This window comes from Myripristis murdjan, chromosome 11 (genome assembly GCF_902150065.1).
Source record: "Myripristis murdjan chromosome 11, fMyrMur1.1, whole genome shotgun sequence".
NCBI classification, from domain to species: Eukaryota; Metazoa; Chordata; class Actinopteri; order Holocentriformes; family Holocentridae; genus Myripristis; species Myripristis murdjan.
The window spans coordinates 31,353,552-31,376,608 of NC_043990.1; the positions used below are offsets into that span (position 1 = coordinate 31,353,552).

Consider the following 23,057-nt stretch of genomic DNA (forward strand, 5'->3'; position numbering starts at 1 on the left):
GTATGTGTGTGTGTGTGTGTGTGCGTGTGTGTGTGTGTGTGTGTGTGTGTGCGTGTGTGCGCACAGATGGCAGGTGGAGACAGAGCGAAAAATGTTCACTTTTTATTTTGAGAAAACACTGCAAGTACTTTGGAAAAGAAGTACTGGATGTTTAGATCAATATGTATCAAAGTATAGCAAATTTTATACTTTTGACAATCCTCCTTTGCTCTCTCAAACTCAGTTGTTTCCATTTCTTCTGCCTCCTTCCACCACAGTAGTCTGTCAGCCTACTACAGGAACAAGTGCAGGATGGTTGTAGTCACCACATTGTGTAGTTTTGGTGAGTGAATTTTACCCTGTTACTGTGTTTTGAAATAAAAGTACCTCTACAATAGATGACACTAAATAGTAAAACATATTGTAAATCTAAATTGCCTGACTTGTTTACACTGTACAAAAGTAAAAACTCCTTGTTAGGGTTAGAAATTAATGAATCCTTAACTTCAAAAACATAAAGCAATTTATCTCTGGCTCTTTCAAATGCCATTTTTCATAATAGCCCAAGGTGCTTATGCAATGCTGATTATGCACTATACACAAAAGGCAGTGCTCATCTGTAGAATGTGGTGAACTGCATCCATGGAACTGACTATCAGCTTTAACATTTTTCAGGTAAGCAGCATAGAGTATGCTGTGAGCAGCGACCTTTAGCAATACCGCTAGCAAGACACTAAGCAGACTCTTATTACTTCCTGCTTCTTACACAACTTTTAAACATTTCTAAGTGTATGTGCTGACATAAATTGTGTTTTAAAAAATGCAGCCTCTAATTATGATAAATTAAACCTGTAACTGCCAATTTCTTGAGTCTGTATACAGACGTGGACAGGAGTAACCATTAATTCATACTGAAACAACATAATATTACATAGTGTTCCTTTAAATAACACTAGAACAGTTTGAGAAGTTAGCACATCCAAAATTGTAAAGTCAAGGAGGACAAAATACTCACATTTCACCGGTTTACTGTCTCATATCACATAAGAAAATGCTTATGCATTTCAGCACAGAGCCTTCAAATCGTTTCTGTTTTTGTTTTTCAAAAGTGCTCCCAGGGCTCTGTGCCAAAACATCTGACCATTTTCTAACGTGACGTGAGCCAATAAACAATAAATGTGGGTATTTTGTCCCCCTTGATTTAAAATTTTTGAATGTGCTACCTTTTCACACCTTTTCAATATTGGATTTTGGGTTTAGCACTTCACTGAAAGTTATTTTGTTGTGCAACGTTCTCTTCCAACCAGCACTAGAACAGTTGTTACAGGAGCAGGGCACAACAATGCAGGAGCATGTTATAACTTTCCAGGCTAATCTAGATGGATCTTTTGAAAACAACAAGTACACAAGAATACAAATAATATGCTTGACAAATAAAATGAGCCAAAAAAAAAAGAAATACAAAGTGAAGGTTCTGATAAACAAAGATAGTTTATATGAAAGCACTATGAAAGCAAAAGTCAGATCAATCCTTTTTTTCTTCAGTTCTAAACCCTCTTGCCTAGCACTCTGCCATCTGTAGACTACCACCTCTAACTTGACTGGGAGGAGTGGCATTTACAAGGGAAAGAGGACTACAATTGAAAATAAAAAAGAGGACAACAAAATGACAGTAAATATTAGCACAGTCACGGTCCAGGGTTAGCATCAGAGCCAACCAGGGCCGGTATTTACACTTAATGCTAAAGGTAGTTCTTAAATTAGGAATGAGTTTAACAAAGCATTTTAGCACTAAAAACCAGTACTGAATCAGTGAAAAGTTAGGACTCATAAGCTGTTAAGACTATATCAGGTAAACATTCCAAAGATTTCAATGATAATTAAAGCTGCAAGCAGCGTTCGACGGGCCCTCGCACCCGTTCCCCGCGTCCCCCTCGTGCCCGTTGGGAACGGTCCATTTTTTCCAGTGTTTTAAGTTGATGTAGTTTGAGAGCTGTTTCTGCACCCTCTGAGATCTCTCAGTGGGTCTGTGTGTGTGGGGGGATGGGCTGGCAGCTGCAGTGTGTCAATAAACAGAGAGTGCAGAGCAGATCAGAGCTGACCAGAGTCAAAACCTGTTAAACAAGTCTTCACCGTGGCCACATACTTTTTCCAATCCACACCAAAACCTCCTATTTTTGTAGCAACTTTCATCCTCTGTCCATCGGCATAGGTTTGGAAGCTGTCAGACTTTTACTTTAGTCACCATGGGCCTAATTAGTGCCAAGGATCTGCCAGGATTCTGCCTGTTCACACCAGAGTCCATGGGAAAAAGTGGAGGCACTGGTTGTGGACACTCTGACTTTGAGGGCTTCTAAAATCCAAACGGTTCGAATTAATAATTAACCTTGAAGAACTTTTGTTAAGCACTGTTGACTCAGTCATGTATTAAGTTTTAAAGCCGATTCGATTAACGCCCTGGGAGTTTATAGATTTTCTACAAAGTGCAAATTTGGGCGAAAACGTGACTTTCAAACGCAAATTGCGGACTTCCTGTTGGTTTTAGGTGGGGGGTGGGGGGCCTTAATCGCAGTGGTAGTATGATGATAGCAGAGTTACTTAAGGATGCGTCAGTGTTTCTCGTTCATGTATTAAACATTAGCAGGCCGCAACACTTTCTCCTGCTACAGTTTCAAGTTGCTGAGGTCAAAAGAAATGCTGTTAAAATTAATGATATTGCTTGCCAGTCCTCACAATCATGAAACTCCATTTCCACTGCTGTGTGCCATGATGTCACTCCTCCTGCCCTGCTGCTGCTACACATATCTGTCGCACTGCATGGTCCATATATAGATTTAAAAAATTGATCTATTAGTTGCTCTCTGGTGCACTGATTCACAGAGGGTTCACTGAATGCCATGTTGTACTCCCTTTTGGAGCCCAGTTTGACATTTGACCTTTTTTTCTCCCTTCCCTTCCCTAATGTACCCCTTTCTCATCTGCCAAAACGGAGACGCCACGTGGCTGCTGCCGAAGTTCTCCTGATCCTGTAAACCCCTGTATTGTCATGTCTTTTGTGTTTTTCTTGGACGGGATGTAACTTAAAGTAATTTCGTTATACAGTTTTCTGTTATAATGACAAATAAAGGCATTCTGATTCTGATTCTGATTCTGATACTGAACCCTCTGTGATAAGTTAGAATGCTTTGTGCTTACAGCCCCAACTCTGCTGTGCTGTAAAACAGTTTGAAAAGGCTAGCAGTGTGCTCAGAGACTAGCTGCAGCAGTTCAAACATGGACTCAAAAGTAAGGAGGAATGCAGTCAGGAAATTGAAAGAAAACTGGAGCTGATGACAGCTACTGTATCCTGCTCTCCAACACCCCCACTACTGACACCACCATCCAGACAACAAACCTTCAGATCTACACCACCCCCACAGCTCACAAACACATAATCTCTGATACACACAAGCATACAAGTACCCCACAAACCATGAAAACCATTTAAGCATCCTATAACACAAAGAATATTCCCAGCTCTACCACTCAACCACACACTTCAAAATCAAGCCCCAAAATCATTCCCAGTCACATGAGCTGTGTCCCCAAAAGCATACACCACACTCATTATCACCAGGTTTCGAGTATGTAGTATGTGTATACTGTAAAAGTATAAAAATGTAGTACACTCAATGCAGTCAGCATACAGTACATACTCAACTGTCCCTGTTTTTTGAGTGTGCAATGACTGCCTGTTGTCGTATTTCAACATGATAACGTGCATACCGGGGGCAATCGCGCTTGGACGCGTTTGGGCTTAAGGTAATGTGAGTGCAGGCCAGCTGGGGACTGGGGAGAGGGGCATTTTTGCTTTAGTACTATACGGAGCAAATGGCCCTAATGTGAGCAGGCCCTAAGTTAGAAGGTGTTAGAGGGTCACATGACACCAAATGAGAATGGGTGAAACTCTGGACAGGGGAGTTGGGGGTGGGGTTATTCACACGGCCATGGTGGGTGTGGCTTGCACTACATTACATTGAGTGTCGAGGAACAGTAACAGAAAAACACATGACAATCAAATTAATAAAATAAAATGGATTTTATGAAATGGATAGTAATTTGCTTGTTTTATCAGCCAGACATATCTGTCTACACAACACACTTAAGGTCACTCCTTTTCTGCCATCGCCACAATGCATAGTTGTTTATCAATTCACGGCACTACTGTGCATGGCTAGAAAAAAAAATACAACAGCCATAACTCACGTAGGCTATGAACATAACAGTGCCCATGTGTGGGCAACACCAAAATAATGTTTCACAGCTAACAGTATTTAATGTTTTATTAGGTTATAACTAGGGATGAGCGAGTACACCACTATCTGTATCTGTATCTGTTTAAGAGGAGACTGCGCCAATCAGGCCTTCATGGTCAAATAGCTGCTAGGAAACCACTGCTAAGGAGAGGCAACAAGCACAAGAGATTTGTTTGGGCCAAGAAACACAAGGAATGGACATTAGACCAGTGGAAATCTGTGCTTTGGTCTGATGAGTCCAAATTTGAGATCTTTGGTTCCAACCGCCGTGTCTTTGTGAGACGCAGAAAAGGTGAACGGATGGATTCCACATGCCTGGTTCCCACTGTGAAGCATGGAGGAGGAGGTGTGATGGTGTGGGGGTGTTTTGCTGGTGACACTGTTGGGGATTTATTCAAAATTGAAGGCACACTGAACCAGCATGGCTACCACAGCATCCTGCAGCGACATGCCATCCCATCCGGTTTGCGTTTAGTTGGACCATCATTTATTTTTCAACAGGACAATGACCCCAAACACACCTCCAGGCTGTGTAAGGGCTATTTGACCAAGAAGGAGAGTGATGGAGTGCTGCGGCAGATGACCTGGCCTCCACAGTCACCGGGCCTGAACCCAAACAAGATGGTTTGGGGTGAGCTGGACCGCAGAGTGAAGGCAAAGGGGCCAACAAGTGCTAAACACCTCTGGGAACTCCTTCAAGACTGTTGGAAAACCATTTCAGGTGACTACCTCTTGAAGCTCATCGAGAGAATGCCTAGAGTGTGCAAAGCAGTAATCAGAGCTTTATTTATGCTTTATTTATTTATTAAGGCTTATACCGGGACCTGAGTGCTAATTTTGTACCACTAGCATGTAAATGTGAGCTGGTATGACAATAAAGTTCCTTGAATCCTTGAATCCTTGAACCCATGGCTGTTGTGTCACCGGCAAACTTCACGATCAGATTGTCTTTGTGGCTGGGCACACAGTCGTGTGTCAATAGTGTGAACAACAGAGCACAAATCCTTGAGGGGACCCAGTGCTCGGTGTGACAGAGCTGGAGGTGTTTTTCCCAACATGTACTGACTGGCGCCTCTCAGTAAGGAAGTCCAGAATCCAGTGACAAATAGTAGGGTTTAGACCTTGGAGGAGAAGTTTCTCCATCAGTCTCTGCAGGATGATTGTGTTGAATACAGAGTCGACATAAAGGATTCTGGCGTAGCTATTTCTCTGTTCCAGGTGGGTTAGTATTGTTTGGGGCGGTAGGCAAACTGATAGGGATCCAGCGATGCAGGTAGGCTGGATGTGATGTGTGGTTTGATTAATCATTCAAAACATTTCATCACTACTGAGATCAAAGCAATGGGGCGATAGTCATTTAGACAGGACACAACTGGTTTCTTTGTGACTGGTACTATGATGGAGGTTTTTAAGCATCTGGGGACTGTGGCTTGACAGAGGGAAATGTTAAAGATGTCAGTTAGTACAGCTGCTAGTTCATCAGCACAAGCCTTAAACACCCTTCCTGGGATGTTGTCCAGGCCAGCCGCTTTCTGAGGGTTGATCCTGGCCAGGGTCTTCCTCGTGTCGGCTGCACTGATGACCACAGAAGCCTGTCCAGATGGTGGGGGAAGCTCAGCTCGTCCTCTTTATGGCCCCCTCGATGCCTCAAACCGAGCAAAGAAATTGTTGAGTCTGTCAGGAAGAAAACCATCACTTTCCTCAGTCTCTGTCCTGGTCTTGTAGTCTGTTAGTTGCTGGATCCCCAGCCACATTTGCCTGGTGTTGCCTGGTCACAGTGTCAGCATACTAATCAATATTAACATGGTCTTCTCCCTGAGAGACTGCTACTTTAAACATTTCCCAATCATCCATCCATCCATCCATCTTCTGCCGCTTATCCGGGGCCGGGTCGCAGGGGCAGCAGTCTAAGCAGAGATGCCCAGACTTCCCTCTCCCCAGACACTTCCACCAGCTCCTCAGGAGGAACCCCAAGGTGTTCCCAGGCCAGCCGAGAGACATAGTCCCTCCAGCGTGTCCTGGGTCTTCCCCGGGGCCTCCTCCCGGTGGGGCATGCCCGGAACACCTCCCCAGGGAGGCGTCCAGGGGGCATCCGAAACAGATGCCCGAGTCACCTCAACTGGTTCCTCTTGATGCGGAGGAGCAGCGGCTCTACTCCGAGCTCCTCCTGAGTGACCGAGCTCCTCACCCTATCTCTAAGGGAGCGCCCAGCCACCCTACAAAGGAAACTCATTTCAGCCGCTTGTATCCGCGATCTTGTCCTTTTGAACATTACCCAAAGCTCATGACCATAGGTGAGGGTAGGAACGTAGACTGACTGGTAAATCGAGAGCTTCGCCTTTCGGCTCAGCTCCTTCTTCACCACGATGGACCGGTACACCGACCGCATCACTGCGGAGGCTGCACCGATCCGCCTGTCAATCTCACGCTCCATCCTTCCCTCACTCGTGAACAAGACCCCGAGATACTTGAACTCCTCCACTTGAGGCAGGACCTTGAACTGCCACCTTACCGTGGTGGAGGGGTTTGTGTGCCCACATGATCTTAGGAGCTACTGTATGTTGCCGGGGGCATTTAGCCCCTGGTAGGGTCTCCCATGGCAAACAGGTCCTAGGTGATGAGCCAGACTAAGCGCAGTTCGAAAATCCCTTATGATGGCAAGAAGATCAAGATCCGTGACGTCGCCCGGTGCGGCGGAGCCGGGGCCCCACCCTGGAGCCAGGCCTGGGGTTGGGGCTCGTGAGCGAGCGCCTGGTGGCCGGGCCTTTGCCCATGGGGCCCGGCCGGGCCCAGCCCGAACCGACGACGTGGGTCCAACCCTCTGCGGGCTCACCACCCACAAGGGAAGCCGTAAGGGGTCGGTGCTTTGTGGATTGGGCGGCAGTCGAAGGCGAGGCCCTCGGCGACCCAATCCCCGGATTTCCCAATCAATGTGTTTAAAACAGTCCTACAGTGCAGAAACTGCTCCATCTGGCCACACCCTGACTTGTGTTTTGGTTGCTGTTCCATGTCTCAGCATAGGTTTATAAGCTGGGGTTAGCAACACACGTGTGATCTGACATGCCAAGATGAGGTTGGGGGGTAGCCTTATATGCCTCTGCAGTATCTGAGAAGACCAAGTCGAGTGTTCTTTCTCCCCTGGTATTAAAGTCCACATACTGTTTAAAGCTGGGAAACACAGTCTTCAGGCTTGTGTGGTTAAAATCCCCTGCAGCTACTAGGAAGGTGTCTGGGTGTTTTGTCAGCAGCACACTGATGGCTTCATGCAGGGGACGGAGTGCTTCAAGTGCATTAGCATTAGCTTTAGCTTTAGCAGTGAAGCTAGGGGCTATATAAACAGCTGCTACCATCACACTGGTGAATTCTCTTGAAATGTAGAATGGTCGACACTTAACAATTAAAAATTCCGCCAGTGGAGAACAGTGTTTGGATACGAGTGTGGCGTCCATGCACCAGTCTTTGTTGATGTATCTGCATAGCCCCCCTCCCTGCTTCTTACCAGAGCTAGCCACATCTCTGTCCGCTCTGAACAGTGTTGTTACATCTAGCTGCACAGCCTCGTCTGGAATGTTGTTATGTAGCCAGGACTCAGTAAAGATGTATAAACAGCTGTTTCTCCACTCCCTGCGTGATCTTCTCAGAAGGCGATGCTCATCCAGTTTGTTTTCGAGTGAGCGTGAACGTTAGAGAGCAGAACTGACGGCACCGCTGGTCTGGTGGGGTTAGCCTTTAGCCTTGTGTTGATACCAGCCCTCCTCCCCCATTATCATGGCTAACAAAAAAACAGCTCTTAGCCCAGTATTCCAACATCCACAATAGGATATAACAAGCAGTACCCTCCATGTAAGAGACAATTAGAGGCCAAAATAACAGCAACACGGAGAGAAATTAGCCAGCTAGCAGAGCTCCAGAAAGGAAACATGGTGACCAACGGAGCACCTAGGAAATACAACAAGCTCTCATACCTGAGACACTCGAAACTGCCAAACAGAGACTAACAGCTCTGGCCACCCAGCTGAGGAGATACACCAAGGAGGTAGAGGCCAGGAGAATAAGCAAGATGTTCTGCACTGAACCAGCCAAAGTGTAATCTCAGTGGCAAGGAAATAACAACCAGTCAGACCCACCAAGAGCTGAGATGGAAAATTCTGGAAGGACATATGGGAAAAAGAGGCATCACACAACACCAATACCCAATGGCTAGTAGACCTAAGAACTGACCACAGCAACCTCCCAGAACAAGAACCAGTAACCATTTCAATGGCAGACATCCAAGAGAGAATGTCAAAGATGAAGAGATGGACAGCACCGGGGCCTGATATGATCCACACATACTGGCTGAAGAAGCTAACTGTACTCCATTAACACCTAGCAGGACAAATGAACCAGCTGCTGAGGGATGAGACCCACCCAGAGTGGTTAACCCAGGGCAGGACAGTCCTAATCCTGGCAGAAAGGACCCATCGCCAACTACCGGCCGATAACCTGCCTCTGCACAACATGGAAACTCCTATCAGGCATCGTTGCGGCTAAGATGAGTAGGCATGTGGCCCAATACATACAAGGATACAAGGATACAAGGAAGTTTATTGGTCATCATACAACAGGTTGTATAATGAAATTAAAATGTAGTTCCCTCTTGATTGATTAATTGATTGTATAAAAAATAAAATTATTAAACATGGAGGAGTGCAGATGGTGCATTTAGTAGTCTCACAGCCTGAGGGAAGAAGCTGCTTTGTAGTCTGGTGGTACGGCAGCAGATACTTCTGTATCTTTTTCCTGATGGCAGCAGGGTGAACAGGCTGTGGCTGGGGTGGGTGTTGTCTTTTAGTATCCTTTTGGCTCTGCGCAGGCACCTCACCTCCCCGATATCACTGAGGCTTGGTAGATGGGTACCAATGATGTTCTGGGCAGTTTTAATCACTCGTTGCAGAGTCTTCCTGTCCTGGGCCGTGCACACCCCATGCCAGTTTGTGATGTTTCCAGTCAGGATGCTTTCAATCGCTCCTTTGTAGAAGTTGACAAGAACTTGGCATGGGAATTTTGCTTTCCTTAAGAAATACAGCCGTTTCTGAGCTTTTTTAACCACTGCCCTTTGTTACTGTGGTGGACTGTGTCATCATACGTAACTTTGTGTTGTCGCACTTTCCTTCCTCTTTGGCTTTATTAAATATGTACTGCTGTATAGTTCCACTTTGGCCATTGCCATAAACATACATGCATTTCATGGCATATCTGTCAACATCTTAGAAAACATGTACAGTATACTCGACCAAAATAGATATTTTGATGGTTTTTACTATTATTTAATTAACTGAATGCCAGAAATATGTAGTTAGGTTGTTGCTAGCATGTTGTATATAGTACCACTGTATTTCCTCATCATCGAAAATGTATGATTAGCTACCAGGATCAAGATCCTAGGTGGTCTAGAACCTGAGTTACAGGTAAAATCACAGCAGGTGGCAGCCATTTTGAAAAATGGTTGCCACGGTTACCACGGGACAAATCTGCAATGGCCCTATAGCCAAAAATTATCCTTAAGGCATGCTCTAACAGTGTGCCAGATTTCATGCTTGTATCGTAAAGTGCACGGTTCCATGATATGATATGTGTAAGAAAGTGTTCAAAATGAACCCCATGGGACATTACTTCAGCCTGGTCCCTGGCAGAATCTTAAAGTGCACCCTTCAAGGATTGAGAAAAAATAATTGGCAAGAAAAATCCACCCAAAGTATTTAGTAAACAGAGAAATGTAGATGTGATCTGACGATTTTCGGCTAGTTTTTTGTAGTTTTTGTCCTGAAATGAAGTCAAAATGTGCTTGAATCTTAATAATAACCATTTTAATGGATTCCCTGAGTCCAAATTGTATGCAGGGCTTAAAGTGAAAAATGTTCCTGAGCCTGAAACCTGAAAACGGGGTTAATCTATAATTTTGTCAAAGATGGCTGCATATAACCCATTGACCCACAGTTACCCAGTTACCACAGTTACTACAATTTTGGAGGTACACAAACATTTTGGAGGGTGGAGAGTGGGGACAATATTACTAAGTTCAGGGATGCAAACAGCAAGACCTCAAAAAAGAGAGAAGTTTCTGAACCTCCGGACGGAGTACTTTTTACCACGGATCTTTTATAGCACTGAGGAGATATGATAATTATCTTGAAGGAGTAGATGTTTACCAGTAGGCTGATGTTTACCAGTAGGCTTGACTAATTTAAAAATATTTTAAATTATTATTTGTTTTAAAAATGTAAATTACTTATCAAACAGACCTAACAATTCAACTACCAGTGAATGAGCAGGAGTATGCATGTGATAACATGGTTTGAAAAATAAGCCGAAGTGATACCACTTCTCTGAATAGACAAGCTAAGCTGTCAGTGTGCTGCTGTTAGCCAGTGAAAATAGAGCGGAGTAGCAACTCTTTAGCGGAGTAGCTAAAATCGTCAGCGACCTCAGACTTAACTATGATGAAAATAAGGTCTCAATTCTTATCCTCTTAGACCTTAGCGCTGCGTTCGATACGATTGACCATGACATCTTAATCAATCGCCTTGAAAAATTGGTTGGTCTTTCTGACTGTGTGTTACGCTGGTTTAAAACTTACATCAAAGGGAGAAAGTTTTACGTCAGACTGGGAGATCATGTGTCTGGGGAACAGGACAACTGCTATGGAGTTCCACAAGGGAGCTGCCTTGGTCCATTACTTTTCTCACTATACATGCTGCCACTCGGTGACATCATCAGAAGGCACAATGTATGTTTTCACAGTTATGCGGACGACACACAACTGTATATTTCTGCAGAACCAAATGATGCTACAGAGATAAATTCCATCACTACCTGTCTCATGGCGGTGAACAAATGGATGAGTGATAACTTTTTAAAGCTAAATGAAGACAAAACAGAGATCCTGTTAGTTGGCCCAAAAACAAAAAGAGAGATGCTGTCCATTAACTTGGGGAAACTGGCTCCCAGGATTAAATCTGAGGTTACAAGTCTTGGCACTGTAGGCATCGCTTATCGCTTGACATCGCTAAAGTGCGACCATTTATAAATCAAAAAGATGCTGAAAAACTGATACATGCTTTTATCTCAAGCAGACTTGACTACTGCAACGTACTTTTTACTGGCCTTCCAAAGAAAACCACTGACAGACTTCAGCTCATCCAAAACTCTGCTGCTCGCTTATTAAGCAGAACCAGGAAGAGAGAGCACATTAGTCCAGTCTTAGCTGCCCTACACCTGCTCCCTGTAACATTTAGAGTTTTAAGGTTCTTTAAGGTTCTCCTACTTGTATATAAAGCACTTCATGGGCTAGGACCAAGCTACATTGCCGACTCCCTTATTGGCTATGCACCCCAAAGAGCACTGCGATCGTCTGCTGCTGGCTTATTGGTTCCCCACAAAAGTCGAAAGAAAATTGGGGATGCCGCCTTTGTTACGTATGCCCCCAAGCTTTGGAACACACTACCTTTAGACATCAGGGAAGCCAGCTCACTAGCTATCTTTAAAAGAAGATTAAAGACCTACCTTTTCACTCTGGCCTTTAACTAGCTCCTGTTTTATTTGCATCTTTTGTTTTATTTCAAAGTTCTCGCTTTTAGCCTTTTCCTTTTAATTTGTGTTTTATTCTTTTTAATGTTTTATTTAATGTTTTCAAATGTTCTTCTTTTTATTGTGAAGCACTTTGAGCTGCAATTCTTGTATGAAAGGTGCTATACAAATAAAGTTTTATTATTATTATTATTATTATTATTATTATTCACTTTGTTAGACAATCTATGTCAGTGCACTGCTGTAGCCTGGAAAGTTTCTTTGCCTTTTGGACTCGCGCGGTGCCGGTGCAGTTGTTGTAATTTTTTTCTTGGTGGTGCAGGTGCAGGTGAAACAACTGGAGGGGTTGTGCCACCCAGATTTGCTTCCCTTCATGTAATTTTCTCCAGACATACGTTCATATCCCACACGAAAACAGCATTTCATTCAAATTGTCAAATTCCGCATTAAAAATAGATTCCGTGTTCGCGGTAATTATAGGGCCCTGGTTAAGTTGACCCTTAACTATCTGTTTGCATCCCTGTAAGTTGCTCAATATTCTTCAGATTTGTACTCATTGACCCATCTATATTATATCAATCTATATTAATAGAATAGGCTCTGGTCGTGAGTAACAGCGGCAGTAGTGCTTTAAACACCCGTGTGGGCGTCCATTTGACTTGGACCGGGACCGGAGGAGTGCAAACGCACTCATCTTCACCACTGGTGGTCAACTCAGGCTGTCACGCCGTGCGTTTAAAAAAACGCTGATATTTTTGCCTATTTTTCAGGCGGCTAGAGCAGACACGACATGAATTATTTATTTCAATTACGTGGGTCCAGGTGTGATTCTCCTCTGATCTCCTCTCTCTGTCTGCATATGGATGAGTGCGGGTACAGAAACGTGACGTTAAATTATTTCTGTTGTGATTTTATTTATTTTTTACTTTGAAAATTAATTTAGCGTGTCGGGGTGCAGGCGCTGCGCCCTGCCAATAGAATGATAGGGGAAACACTGAATGTATTTTGCTTCCATCTCTCTACCCTACTCTACTTCAGCGTTGCTTAGCTCTACCGGATCTACTCTGCCGGAAGGTAGACTGCCGCGTCCACCTGCTGCACAAAACGCACACGGCATGCTGTTCTTAGACCCTCCCCACTCAGCTTATTGCAAACTGAGTTTGATAACACTATACTATTGGTGGATCTACCCATGTGCTTCGCTGAAATCAGAAGATTATTCGTTAAATGCTAACTTATGCCAAATTGTTGCCAAAAAAAAAAAAAAAAACAGAATGTCCGTCAAGCCGGAAATCCGGCACCATGCCGGAGTACTTTAAGCCCTGTGTATGGACAAATGTGTTCATTTGTCCCCGTAGCATGTATGGTTCAAAAGTTATGCTATTTTCTATTTTTTCCATTTTCAGATTTTGTACCAGGGTTTTGTAAGAAAGGGTTAAAAATGAACCCTATGGGACATTACTTCAGCTTGGTACCTGGCAAAATCTTAAAGTGCACCCTTCAAGGATTTAGAAAAAGCAAGTCCCACCCTATGCGGGTGGACCCCCCTTTCCAACTAGACTACTGCAAATTGAAATGTTTCAAACAGCGACACATACTCTGTTCTAGCATAAGCTGCCTAAACTTGCGAGGTTGCAACATTTTCCTCTCTATCCTCTCTGCCTTCTCTCTATCATCTCTATCCTTTCTGATGCAGATACGATCCAGCACTACGACAAGGACTACACCAAATCTGCAAAGTCACATACTGAACGCATCATTGACATAAACTTAAAAACTTCAGAATATTCCTCAGGGAAAAAAAAATATGTAATGCTGGGAATTGGCAAATGATGAGACAGTCCCAACCTAATGCACATTCTTGTAGGGCTGAAATGATTTCTCAAGAAACTTGAAGTCCATTACTAAAAATACTTGAGTCAAATTCTTGGCCTTGAAGCTTCGCTTCATCGACAGAACTCAATAGAACCCAGCGGGCCATGGAGTGCGTGGATTACAATTACTGTAACACAAACACATTTTAAATTATGCAGCAGGGGTTTGGGGCCCCAAGAAATTAAGTTATGGTTAATACAGTGTCACGTGCACAAGTTAGCAGTTAAGCCTGCCATTTTTGGTGACAACAGCTGTATTGCTTGAGAGGGCAAGCTGAAAGCAAAAATGGTATGTTTGCGGAACCACTTGGTTAATATGCCTGACTAAAGGACAGCCAAAAGAACTTTTCATTGGAGTAAGTAATATCATTCCTTCTCATGCAAAAATCTTTTCTGCAATTTTAGAGCCGTGCCTACAGTATATATGAATAATCTAAATATAATTTAATATACTAATATTAAATTAATTACTCTGTCTGAATAAATATAAAGAGAAATCGCAGCAAAAGTAGCAGGTAAACCTAAACTTAAAATCTACAAGAATATAAAGACAGTCTATGGTATCAAACCCTATGTGATGGCCTTTTAAAACAGGAAGGAAAGGTTTCTGTGTGGACAGCTCTGATGTGGTATATTACCCCTGGTCATTGAAATAGGTAGATAAGCAAAAAACATGGACTGTAAGACTGTACATTAGCCCGGATGAGAAGACGGCAGTATGATTCATTTGTTCTACTGTTGCTGTCTCCAATTCTGATGAACACCACCTCTCCTTCCAAGTTGCCAAATTTAAGTTCTTCAGAAGCATACTCCTGAGATTTATAAGGCAAGGACAATTCTAAGGGCATGTGACTGACAGGGGTTCTAAAAAATAATTACAACATCAGGTAATTTTTTTCAATATTAATTTATTAACCTATCATCATTCATAGAATGTTGTATTAAAGGTGTAATAATAAAACAATGGGTTTCTTTTTCTTTTCTTGTGTTTGGCAAAAAGTTAATATCCAGGGAGCCTCTGTATTAACTAACCCCCCTCTATTTATATGAAGGTGTGAACGCTACTTGCTAGCAGTGAATTGCAAATGAGGAGTGCCAGTGTAGCATCATGTCACAGCTTCCTGAAGAAAAATCTTGCTTTGAAAATCGAAAAGAAAGGAGAAAGGAGAAGTGAGGAGTCTCAGGAGTGAGAAAAGTAAGGGCAACAGTATGTCTCTGAATTTTTCACAAAGATAAGTGGGTTTTGTCTGCGAGAGGTGGAACTGGAAATTAACCTGTAGGTTCAGTCCATGGTCAAAGAGGTCACTTTTGTTTCCCTAACATTACTTATTCCCTGTAGGTGTTTTGTTAATTTTTAACACGGAGGATGGCCCAATGGGAGCAAATATCTCTAGTAAAAACTGTATCTGTAGTTACCGTAACGTTTTTTCTTTTTACGGACAATTTTAGAAAACAAAAGTTTTACCTTCTTGACAGTTTCGGCGTGAATCTTCCGCCTTCATCAGAAGCGTCACCAGAATGTTAGATGGTGACGTGCCTTATCAGCTGGTGTTACGGAGGCGTGACCTGTCTGTCAAATTTGACAGGTCGGTCATGCCCCCTGCGTGACCTGCGAGTTCGCCTCCCTAGGACCGCGGCCCAGGTGTGCGACAGCATATATGCTCCCTCGTCCCGGTTCATTGTCCTGCTTGCACGTTTTTTAATCTCCACTGCCTCCATAATCCTCCGTTGGTAGACGGTATGGAGGCAAAAAAAAAAAAAAATAAAAAAATAAAAAAAACTTTTGGGACTTTAGGGGCTCCGTAAGTTTGAACATGTTTTTTTTTTTTTTTTTTTTTTTTTTCTCAAAGGTGAGGGAGACGGCAAGGGAGAGCATTGCTGCTCGGGTCAGTGCGTAAGTTTAAATGGAGTCCGTTGCAATCACAATAATATTACAGGGGAAAACTGATTGAATTGTAGCCTATTAATTTATTTCATTTAGGTGCAATCCCGCGCAGGTAAAACATCTATGCGCGATCTTATAACCATCTCCGGACGAATATTTAATTCTGTGCGCAGTAACACTGCACCTTCATCATGCCTGACTAATTTATCAAACATAACTTCATTTTTCAAAAAACATGATCCAATTGAGGCTGCAAACAAACGGAAACGTGTTCAGAAAAAATATATTAATACACCGTGAAAAAAACAGCTACTCTATCGCTGAGGATCGATCAAAGACGAAAGCCGATAGCGTCCTTCGGCCTACCGTCTACAGCCATTGACATAAGGCATGCAGCGCAAGAGGGGGTGCCAAAGTAAAAATGGTATGGTCCAAGCATAGGGGTGTAAGGTTTTTTGGAAACCTTACACCCCACACATGAACGATTTTACAAGTGTTTTGTCACTCTGTATTGTTATATTACCTGTATTAGTAAGGGGTTTGTATCTCATGATATTTTTTTTTGGGGGGGGGGGGGGGCAAATTTATCTTTTATAAATATTGGGGGGGACTTGTCCCCCCTGACCCCCCCTAAATTTACGCTCTTGCGTTTACATGCACACCATATTCCGGTATTATTCGGAATATTCACAATATTCCGGTTGTGCACGTGTCATGTAAACATGCACTGAACCTGATTAAGGTCATATTCCGGTTGGAGAGAATTCCGAATAAGACTCCTGGCATATGCCTGTTCCAACCGGAATATTGAGGCATGTAAACACCTTAGTCGGAAATGCCCCAAACCAGAGTATTCAGTCAAGACTGCGCATGCTCGATTCGCAAGGAATTCTGGGGCATCTTTGTTGTTATGGTTACTGCAAGCGGGGAAAACCATAGACATAATATACGTCAATGGGAGGAGGAGACTGCAGTCTGCCTTCAGCTAATGAAAGACTTAAATATCATGGAGTACATCGATGGGAAAAAAAAACAGAAATAGTGACAATAGTGTATTTCCGGCAGACCAGACGCCTATACACGTACTGCTGCCCCCCACAGCTGAGTGTCGCATTACATAAGAGAGTGGAATACGCCAAAACACGGTTATATGCCAAGTAACATGTAAATGGAATATTCCAGTTGCTGCAGCGCAATTACGTTAACCGGAATATTGACCCGAACTGGAATATGGTGTGCATGTAAACGTAGTCATTTATAGTCGCCCTAGTTTCTGTCCTCTCCTCTGCTCTCTGTGTAGGGCAGGGCAAAGCGCCTCCACAGGGATGCATGTGTGCGCGCACGCACACACACACACAGACACACACACAGACACACACACAGACACACACACACACACAAAGCGGAGCAGAGGAGAGACAGTGAACCATGTGAGGTGAACTAAACTCCTTACATTACTGAAAGTGCAATATAAGCTTTGAACCACCCCAAAAGCAAATTCTCTGGTGTAAATTCAATTGCTGAGGGCAATCATTCACACAATTAAACAGCACAGTTAAAACAAATTTTGTAGAATAACAGACTGTGTTTCAATCATTTTTTTTGGTTGCCTGTAATTTATTTTCCTTAACTGAAAAGACTGGATTCAGTGCAGTGCAGACAGTTGCTCCAAGCAGCCTGGTGTCTTACCACTTTTTCACATCCGATACCAATACTGCAGCCTTGAGGATTGGCCGATACTGATACCAATCCTTTTTGTCACTCTAAAAGTTGTTAATAATACGTGGATGTAATTTGCTTGATACTGACATCTAAAAACACCACATTCACTGTACAACAACTATTCTGGTCCCCTAAAGAAAGAAGGAAAATATGTGACAACAACTGAAGTCATGTGTAACTGCGGTGGCTTAAACTTAAAGCTCACGTCGCTTTTAACAGCATTTATAAACACAACAGACCCAGCTGCACCATTCAAATGTTAGAAATAAAATAAAAGTGCAACTTGGTGCAAATTTTGCATTTGAGTTAGTTTTATCAACTCGGAGTAGTTTCACCTGGAGTTAAGCATGTGCACAACAGCTATAAGACGAGTCACCATGGCAACGGGGAAGCGTCGGGTTGCGTTTTTCACCCCAGTTGAATTGGAAATCTTAATGCATTCATACAGCGAGTTTGAACATGTTGTTTTTTTTTTTTAAGTGCAACACCGCTGCAGCGGCAAAGGAGAGGGAGACGGTGTGGGAGAGCATTGCAGCTCGGGTCAATGCGTAAGTTTAAATGTAGTCTGTTGCAATCAATAATATTACAGGGGAAAACTGCTTGAATTACTGCTGGCCTATTAATTTATTTCATTTAGGTGACGTGGAACGATAACGCTCAAAAAGATAATTGCCTGGAAATGCTAAAACATCTATGCGCGGTCTTATAACCATCTCCCGACGAATATTTAGCCTAATTCTCTGCGCACTAACAGTGCACCTTCATCCGCAGGATCTTTGTCGAAAGGACATGCCATGTTCGTGAAAAAAAGATGCCATCTAACTACTAATGGACTTCTAATAAAGGCCTACTGACTGTTTAAATCATTTAAAAAAAAAAAAAGTAACAGACAGCAGAACTAATATGCCACGCCAAAACTCGCCTGCTGACTGAATGAATGAGGAAGTTAAATACCGTGTGTGGCTGAAAGAGGGCAGACACAGAGAGAAACTCGAGGTTTCATGAGAAAAACCTTGTCCCGACCAGGTTAGTTTCATGGAGTCTGTTACTGCGGTAACTGACCAAGAGCTTAAGTTACCTCCTTCTGTGAAACAGGCTACAGTTATCCCTTTCTCTGCTTTGAGTTACCTCCCTTTGTGAAACTGAAAACTCAGAGTTTCCCTCCTTTCAGGGTTAACAGACTCCGAGTTTTCACTAAACCTGCTTTGTGAAACGGACCCAAGATTTGCTGCACCAAAACAAAAACGGTTCGCTTTTCTTTGCACTCGCCTGTAAAAAGTCTCTGTACTCCTTTCCATGATGCTTCTTCAGATGTTTTATTAAGTCCGTTGTGTTAAAACGTCCGGTTTTGCTACCACCCCTTGAGACACTCATACTGCAAACGTTGCAGCTCTGCAGGCTTCTGCTCACGTGACGAAAACACAGGCACATGGCAACCATGGCGACAGCTCGTCTGTGTTACGGCATGCCGCGCAAAATGAAGTTGAGGATATATGAGATAGCTTGGTCTTATGGATCGGATCGGACAGGTTCTAATAAAAAAATCCGATCCAGTCATTTTGGCCTGGATCGGACCCGATACCGATCCAGTGGATCAGATCGGACCATCCATAGCCTGGTTGCATGATTTAGTCTAGGTATCCAGAGTGGATGATGCCTGTGTAATTGTGCAGCGCTTTGAAAATACACACCACTTCCCTCAAACCAGATAGAATAGCATAACGGTACAATAACGGTCCTGCTGCCTTCAGATTGCTATGGAAATATAATCAGCCATAAACGAAGGCTGTTGCACATCCTACAAGCAGCTGTGGAAGATAGCTCTCAAACTAATCCAGTACAGACTCAGCTATACTGGTGTCACTATGATGGTTTACCTGAATAATTTATAATGTTGTGAAACAAGCCAGTATAACATTTGTGAATGGGTTCATGTGCTTTTGGAGCACAACACAGCGCTTTTGCTAAGACCTGCTTTTAACTCGAGTAGGCGAAAGAGATATCTAATGCCAGAGTGGTATCAAATTGCACAATGCTGCTGATCCACTTAAAAAGCACACTTCGTTTTGCCACTCCTCCCATCTTTGAGTTTGAACATTTAGCCAAGAAAATCCCGAACTGCCAAAAGTACCTCAAATCTAGTTTAACATTGTACAAAATTTGCAACTTTCTGGCATTTGGCACCTAGCATTGCGTTAACACTGGCACAAAGATAGGGTCTAAGGTGTCTTAGTAAGGTGGGCCACCACAACAGCTTCAGTCCAGCTTGGCATAGATTCTACGTTCACTGGAACTAAACTGGAGGGATGGAACTCCATTCCTCCAAAGATACTGCATATAAAGGGATATTAAAGTAGGATTTAAGTGCATAAATCCGACATTTCAAAGATAACAGCACATTTGAGAGTTCAGAGGTGCAAAAACCACATCTCTGGTCTACAAAGATGGAGAAAAAGTGATGTTTTCAGATGAGTCATCTCTCAATGTATTCTCGACGTGGGCGAGCACCACGTCAATGTGGCAAACACCAACAGAATGCTACAGGCCTTAATGCTTTGTTTGGGTCCACTTGTGTCCTTAGAGGGACGACTCACTGTAAATCACAAAGTTATTCTGAGTGATCACATCTAATACTGTATATTATGAGGTGCCCTACAAGCCAATACATAGACAATGCATATATATATATACACACACACACACACACACACACACACACACACAATACATATATTTACACTCTCATATACATTCAATCTCCTTTCACATACATGCATTCTCCTTTCAAATACATAGGTTTTCACACCCACATGAAGTTATTTTCATTCTTACATCAACACATTTTTATTCTTATATTTATATTTTTATGCACACATTTATTCATTTTGCTCTCCTGCCCATGCAGTCAATATATATATTTAATATTATAAATAATACATATATATATATATATATATGTGTGAGTGTGTGTGTGTGTGTGTGTGTGTATATATATATGTGTGTGTGTGTGTGTGTGTGTAAGAAGAAAATGCATGTATGAATGTATGTCTGAAGAACATATATCTATGTAAGAGAAGAATGTATGCATGTGTGAAAGAGCATATCGTGGAATAGCAAGGAGGCAGGTCATATATTGCACTGTGATTGGCTAAAAAGCTCCAGCAAGGTAATGTTTAGGTCATGATTAGAATGGAAGGGGGATGTCACTACCCAGGGACTCATTTAGCTGCCAGGACAGTGCCCTTGCAGGTGTCACCTGAGGCTCTCTGGTAATGATCCTTCTGCTGAGGGGCCAGAATGAATTATGTCCAGCCCCTCACACTATATGCTGAAACATGGTAAAAATGATGCAAATCGTTTGCTATGGCCTTCACAATCATCAGATCTCAACCCAGCTGAACACCTATGGAAGATTTTGGACCTACATGTTAAACAGGCTTGCCACCACCATCATAAAAACACCAAATGAAGGAATATCTTGGGTGAATGGTGTTCCATCCCAGAGACCTTTGAAATGGCACACTGAGGCTGTTCTGGTGGCTCATAGTGGCCCAACTCTTTACTAAGACACTTAATGTAGGTGTTTCCTTTCATTTGTCACCCATCTGCATGATCTCCATTTATATCTGATCTCACAGTAACTGACGACAATGCAGACACAAATAACATGCCTGCTACTAATTGCCAAAAGAACAGCATCCTCTCTCCTTTTGTGAGCTCATAGCCTCTTTGAGGAAGAACTCAACACACCAGCATTTACACCTACCTTGGTTTAATGATAAATCAGTCTGATTGGTTTGAGAAAGCTGTAAGAACTCTGTAAGAAAAGGTATGCAGGGCTATTGATGCCATTACCAAATTATAGTCTATTTCAATTAAACCCCCCATCCGGAACCTGTACTGACATTTTTCTGTGATCTACCTAATTTTCTGTTATTTACCTGATACGTCAGTGAAATTTGAGGCCCTCTTCAAAATTCAGATGCTAAAATATGGGGCACAATAAAAACCATGTATAGACTGACTGGCCGGCTAATCAGAGCACACAGGCAATGTTTACACTTGCACAGGGGAAGCGCAGCGCTTCTTACTGCTCAAAATAACATACTTAAGATAAATTATGTCTCTAGTCTGGATGAAAATATCCAGATTCCATGACTTATTACTACATTACTGTATAGTCTGTAGTTTGTTTGGGCTCATATGCTCATCTGTCACTATTAATGTTACGATTACAGTTGGTAATTTCACGTTATTAGACTATTGTTTTGCAACTGTGGCTACACCCAGAGAGAGAGGGAGAGAGAACTCATTTAGTGCGCAGGTGCGTCTTGTAAATTAAATCACACTATTTCAGACAATTTCCTATGAAGCACTTGTTGCGATCTTGCGATTAAGACTTTACATGCGTGGCAGGAACATTTGCACCACCTGCCAGTGTCTGTTCTGTTACAGTCAGTGTTTTTGTCATTGTCCATAGCGTAACGCTGAAGATAATGCCAACTCACCCGCAGACTTATCTCCCTCATCCGCTCTTGTCGGAGTTTCGACAAATCCGCAACTCTGGACATGGTGGCACTTGCGTTTCCTTAAAACGATTGATCCGTGAGCTAGTCAACTCACAGATACTTAAGTATTCGATGTTAACAATTGTAAGCTGCAATTAAAACCTCTCTGATAATCCAGCAGATCCCCGTCTGACACAAAATTTGACTAAACATTTTCCTCTGGCCGATACATCTTTGCTTCCGCTGGCACTGACGCGTTTCTGAAAATCTTACTTCTGCATCACCGTCCCGCCCCGCCCCCAAATATGTTTAGACAGAGAAAACATATAAATGTGTTATGATATACTATTGGTTGCATTCGTCATCTCTGGAAGCCATTACTGGCTGTAGTTTTTCATTGTTTCAATTTTCTGAAACTCTTGGAGACCATTACTGATCATATTGTTAATTGTTTCTCTGTTCGTTTTTTTTTTTTTTTTACATGTGAGATATTTCTAATTTAGTGTATCGATTTGCTATATTCATTTTCTATTCTATTGTTAGACTGACTTGTAGCATGTAGTATTAATCTAATTGTTAGACTCTTTCTGAAGGTAGGCATGTAAGAATTTCACTATAAACTATACTGTGTATGAGTGTGTACGTGACAATAAAACTTGATTTGATTTGCATAACGTACCGAAAGGTACCACCTAGTGGCAGAAGCCATGCAGCACATTCTCAGACCTCATCAGCTTCTGAAATAAGTCTGTTTTTTCATTTTGTGAAATGTAGGTTGTGTTAATTTTGATAAATGTTATATCTTTGTAATTATATTATTTCACTGAGTGTATATATACAAGAACAACTTCTTTCCTCATGAGAATGGAGACAGACTATAACATATAGACATTCTGACTGGCTGAATATGCTTTGCACATTTAGTTATACGAGCTCCGGTAAAGAAGTCAGAGATTTGGTTGACTTATGTATCATCTTTACCATCTTTTAAGCAAAATAACACAATTAACAACTGGAACAATTAACACAGCAGACAAAAGCAATGTTTAACAGCTCCTCATTGATAGCTGCACTCATGTTCCTCAAAGAGACAAAGACTTTCATGTTACTGTTGTTGGCTGCCTCCACACAGAAAATCTAATCACTCTGTAACTGGAACAATAATATTAGTGATTCCATGAGGAGAAAAATTTCCTCTTCATTCAGGCCACCATACAACGGTAGT

General features: G+C 42.5%; 1 protein-coding gene across 1 annotated transcript in view; it reads right to left on the reverse strand.

Annotated features, from left to right (window-relative positions):
* arhgef2a (Rho guanine nucleotide exchange factor (GEF) 2a) overlaps positions 1 to 22,056 on the reverse strand; it is a 236,014-nt gene extending 213,958 nt beyond the window's left edge. The window contains exon 1 of the mRNA XM_030063618.1: positions 21,833 to 22,056. Coding sequence (XP_029919478.1) covers positions 21,833 to 21,895 — 63 coding nt within the window. The 5' untranslated portion in view covers positions 21,896 to 22,056. The remainder of the gene's footprint in view (positions 1 to 21,832) is intronic.
* Positions 22,057 to 23,057: the final 1,001 nt, after the last annotated feature.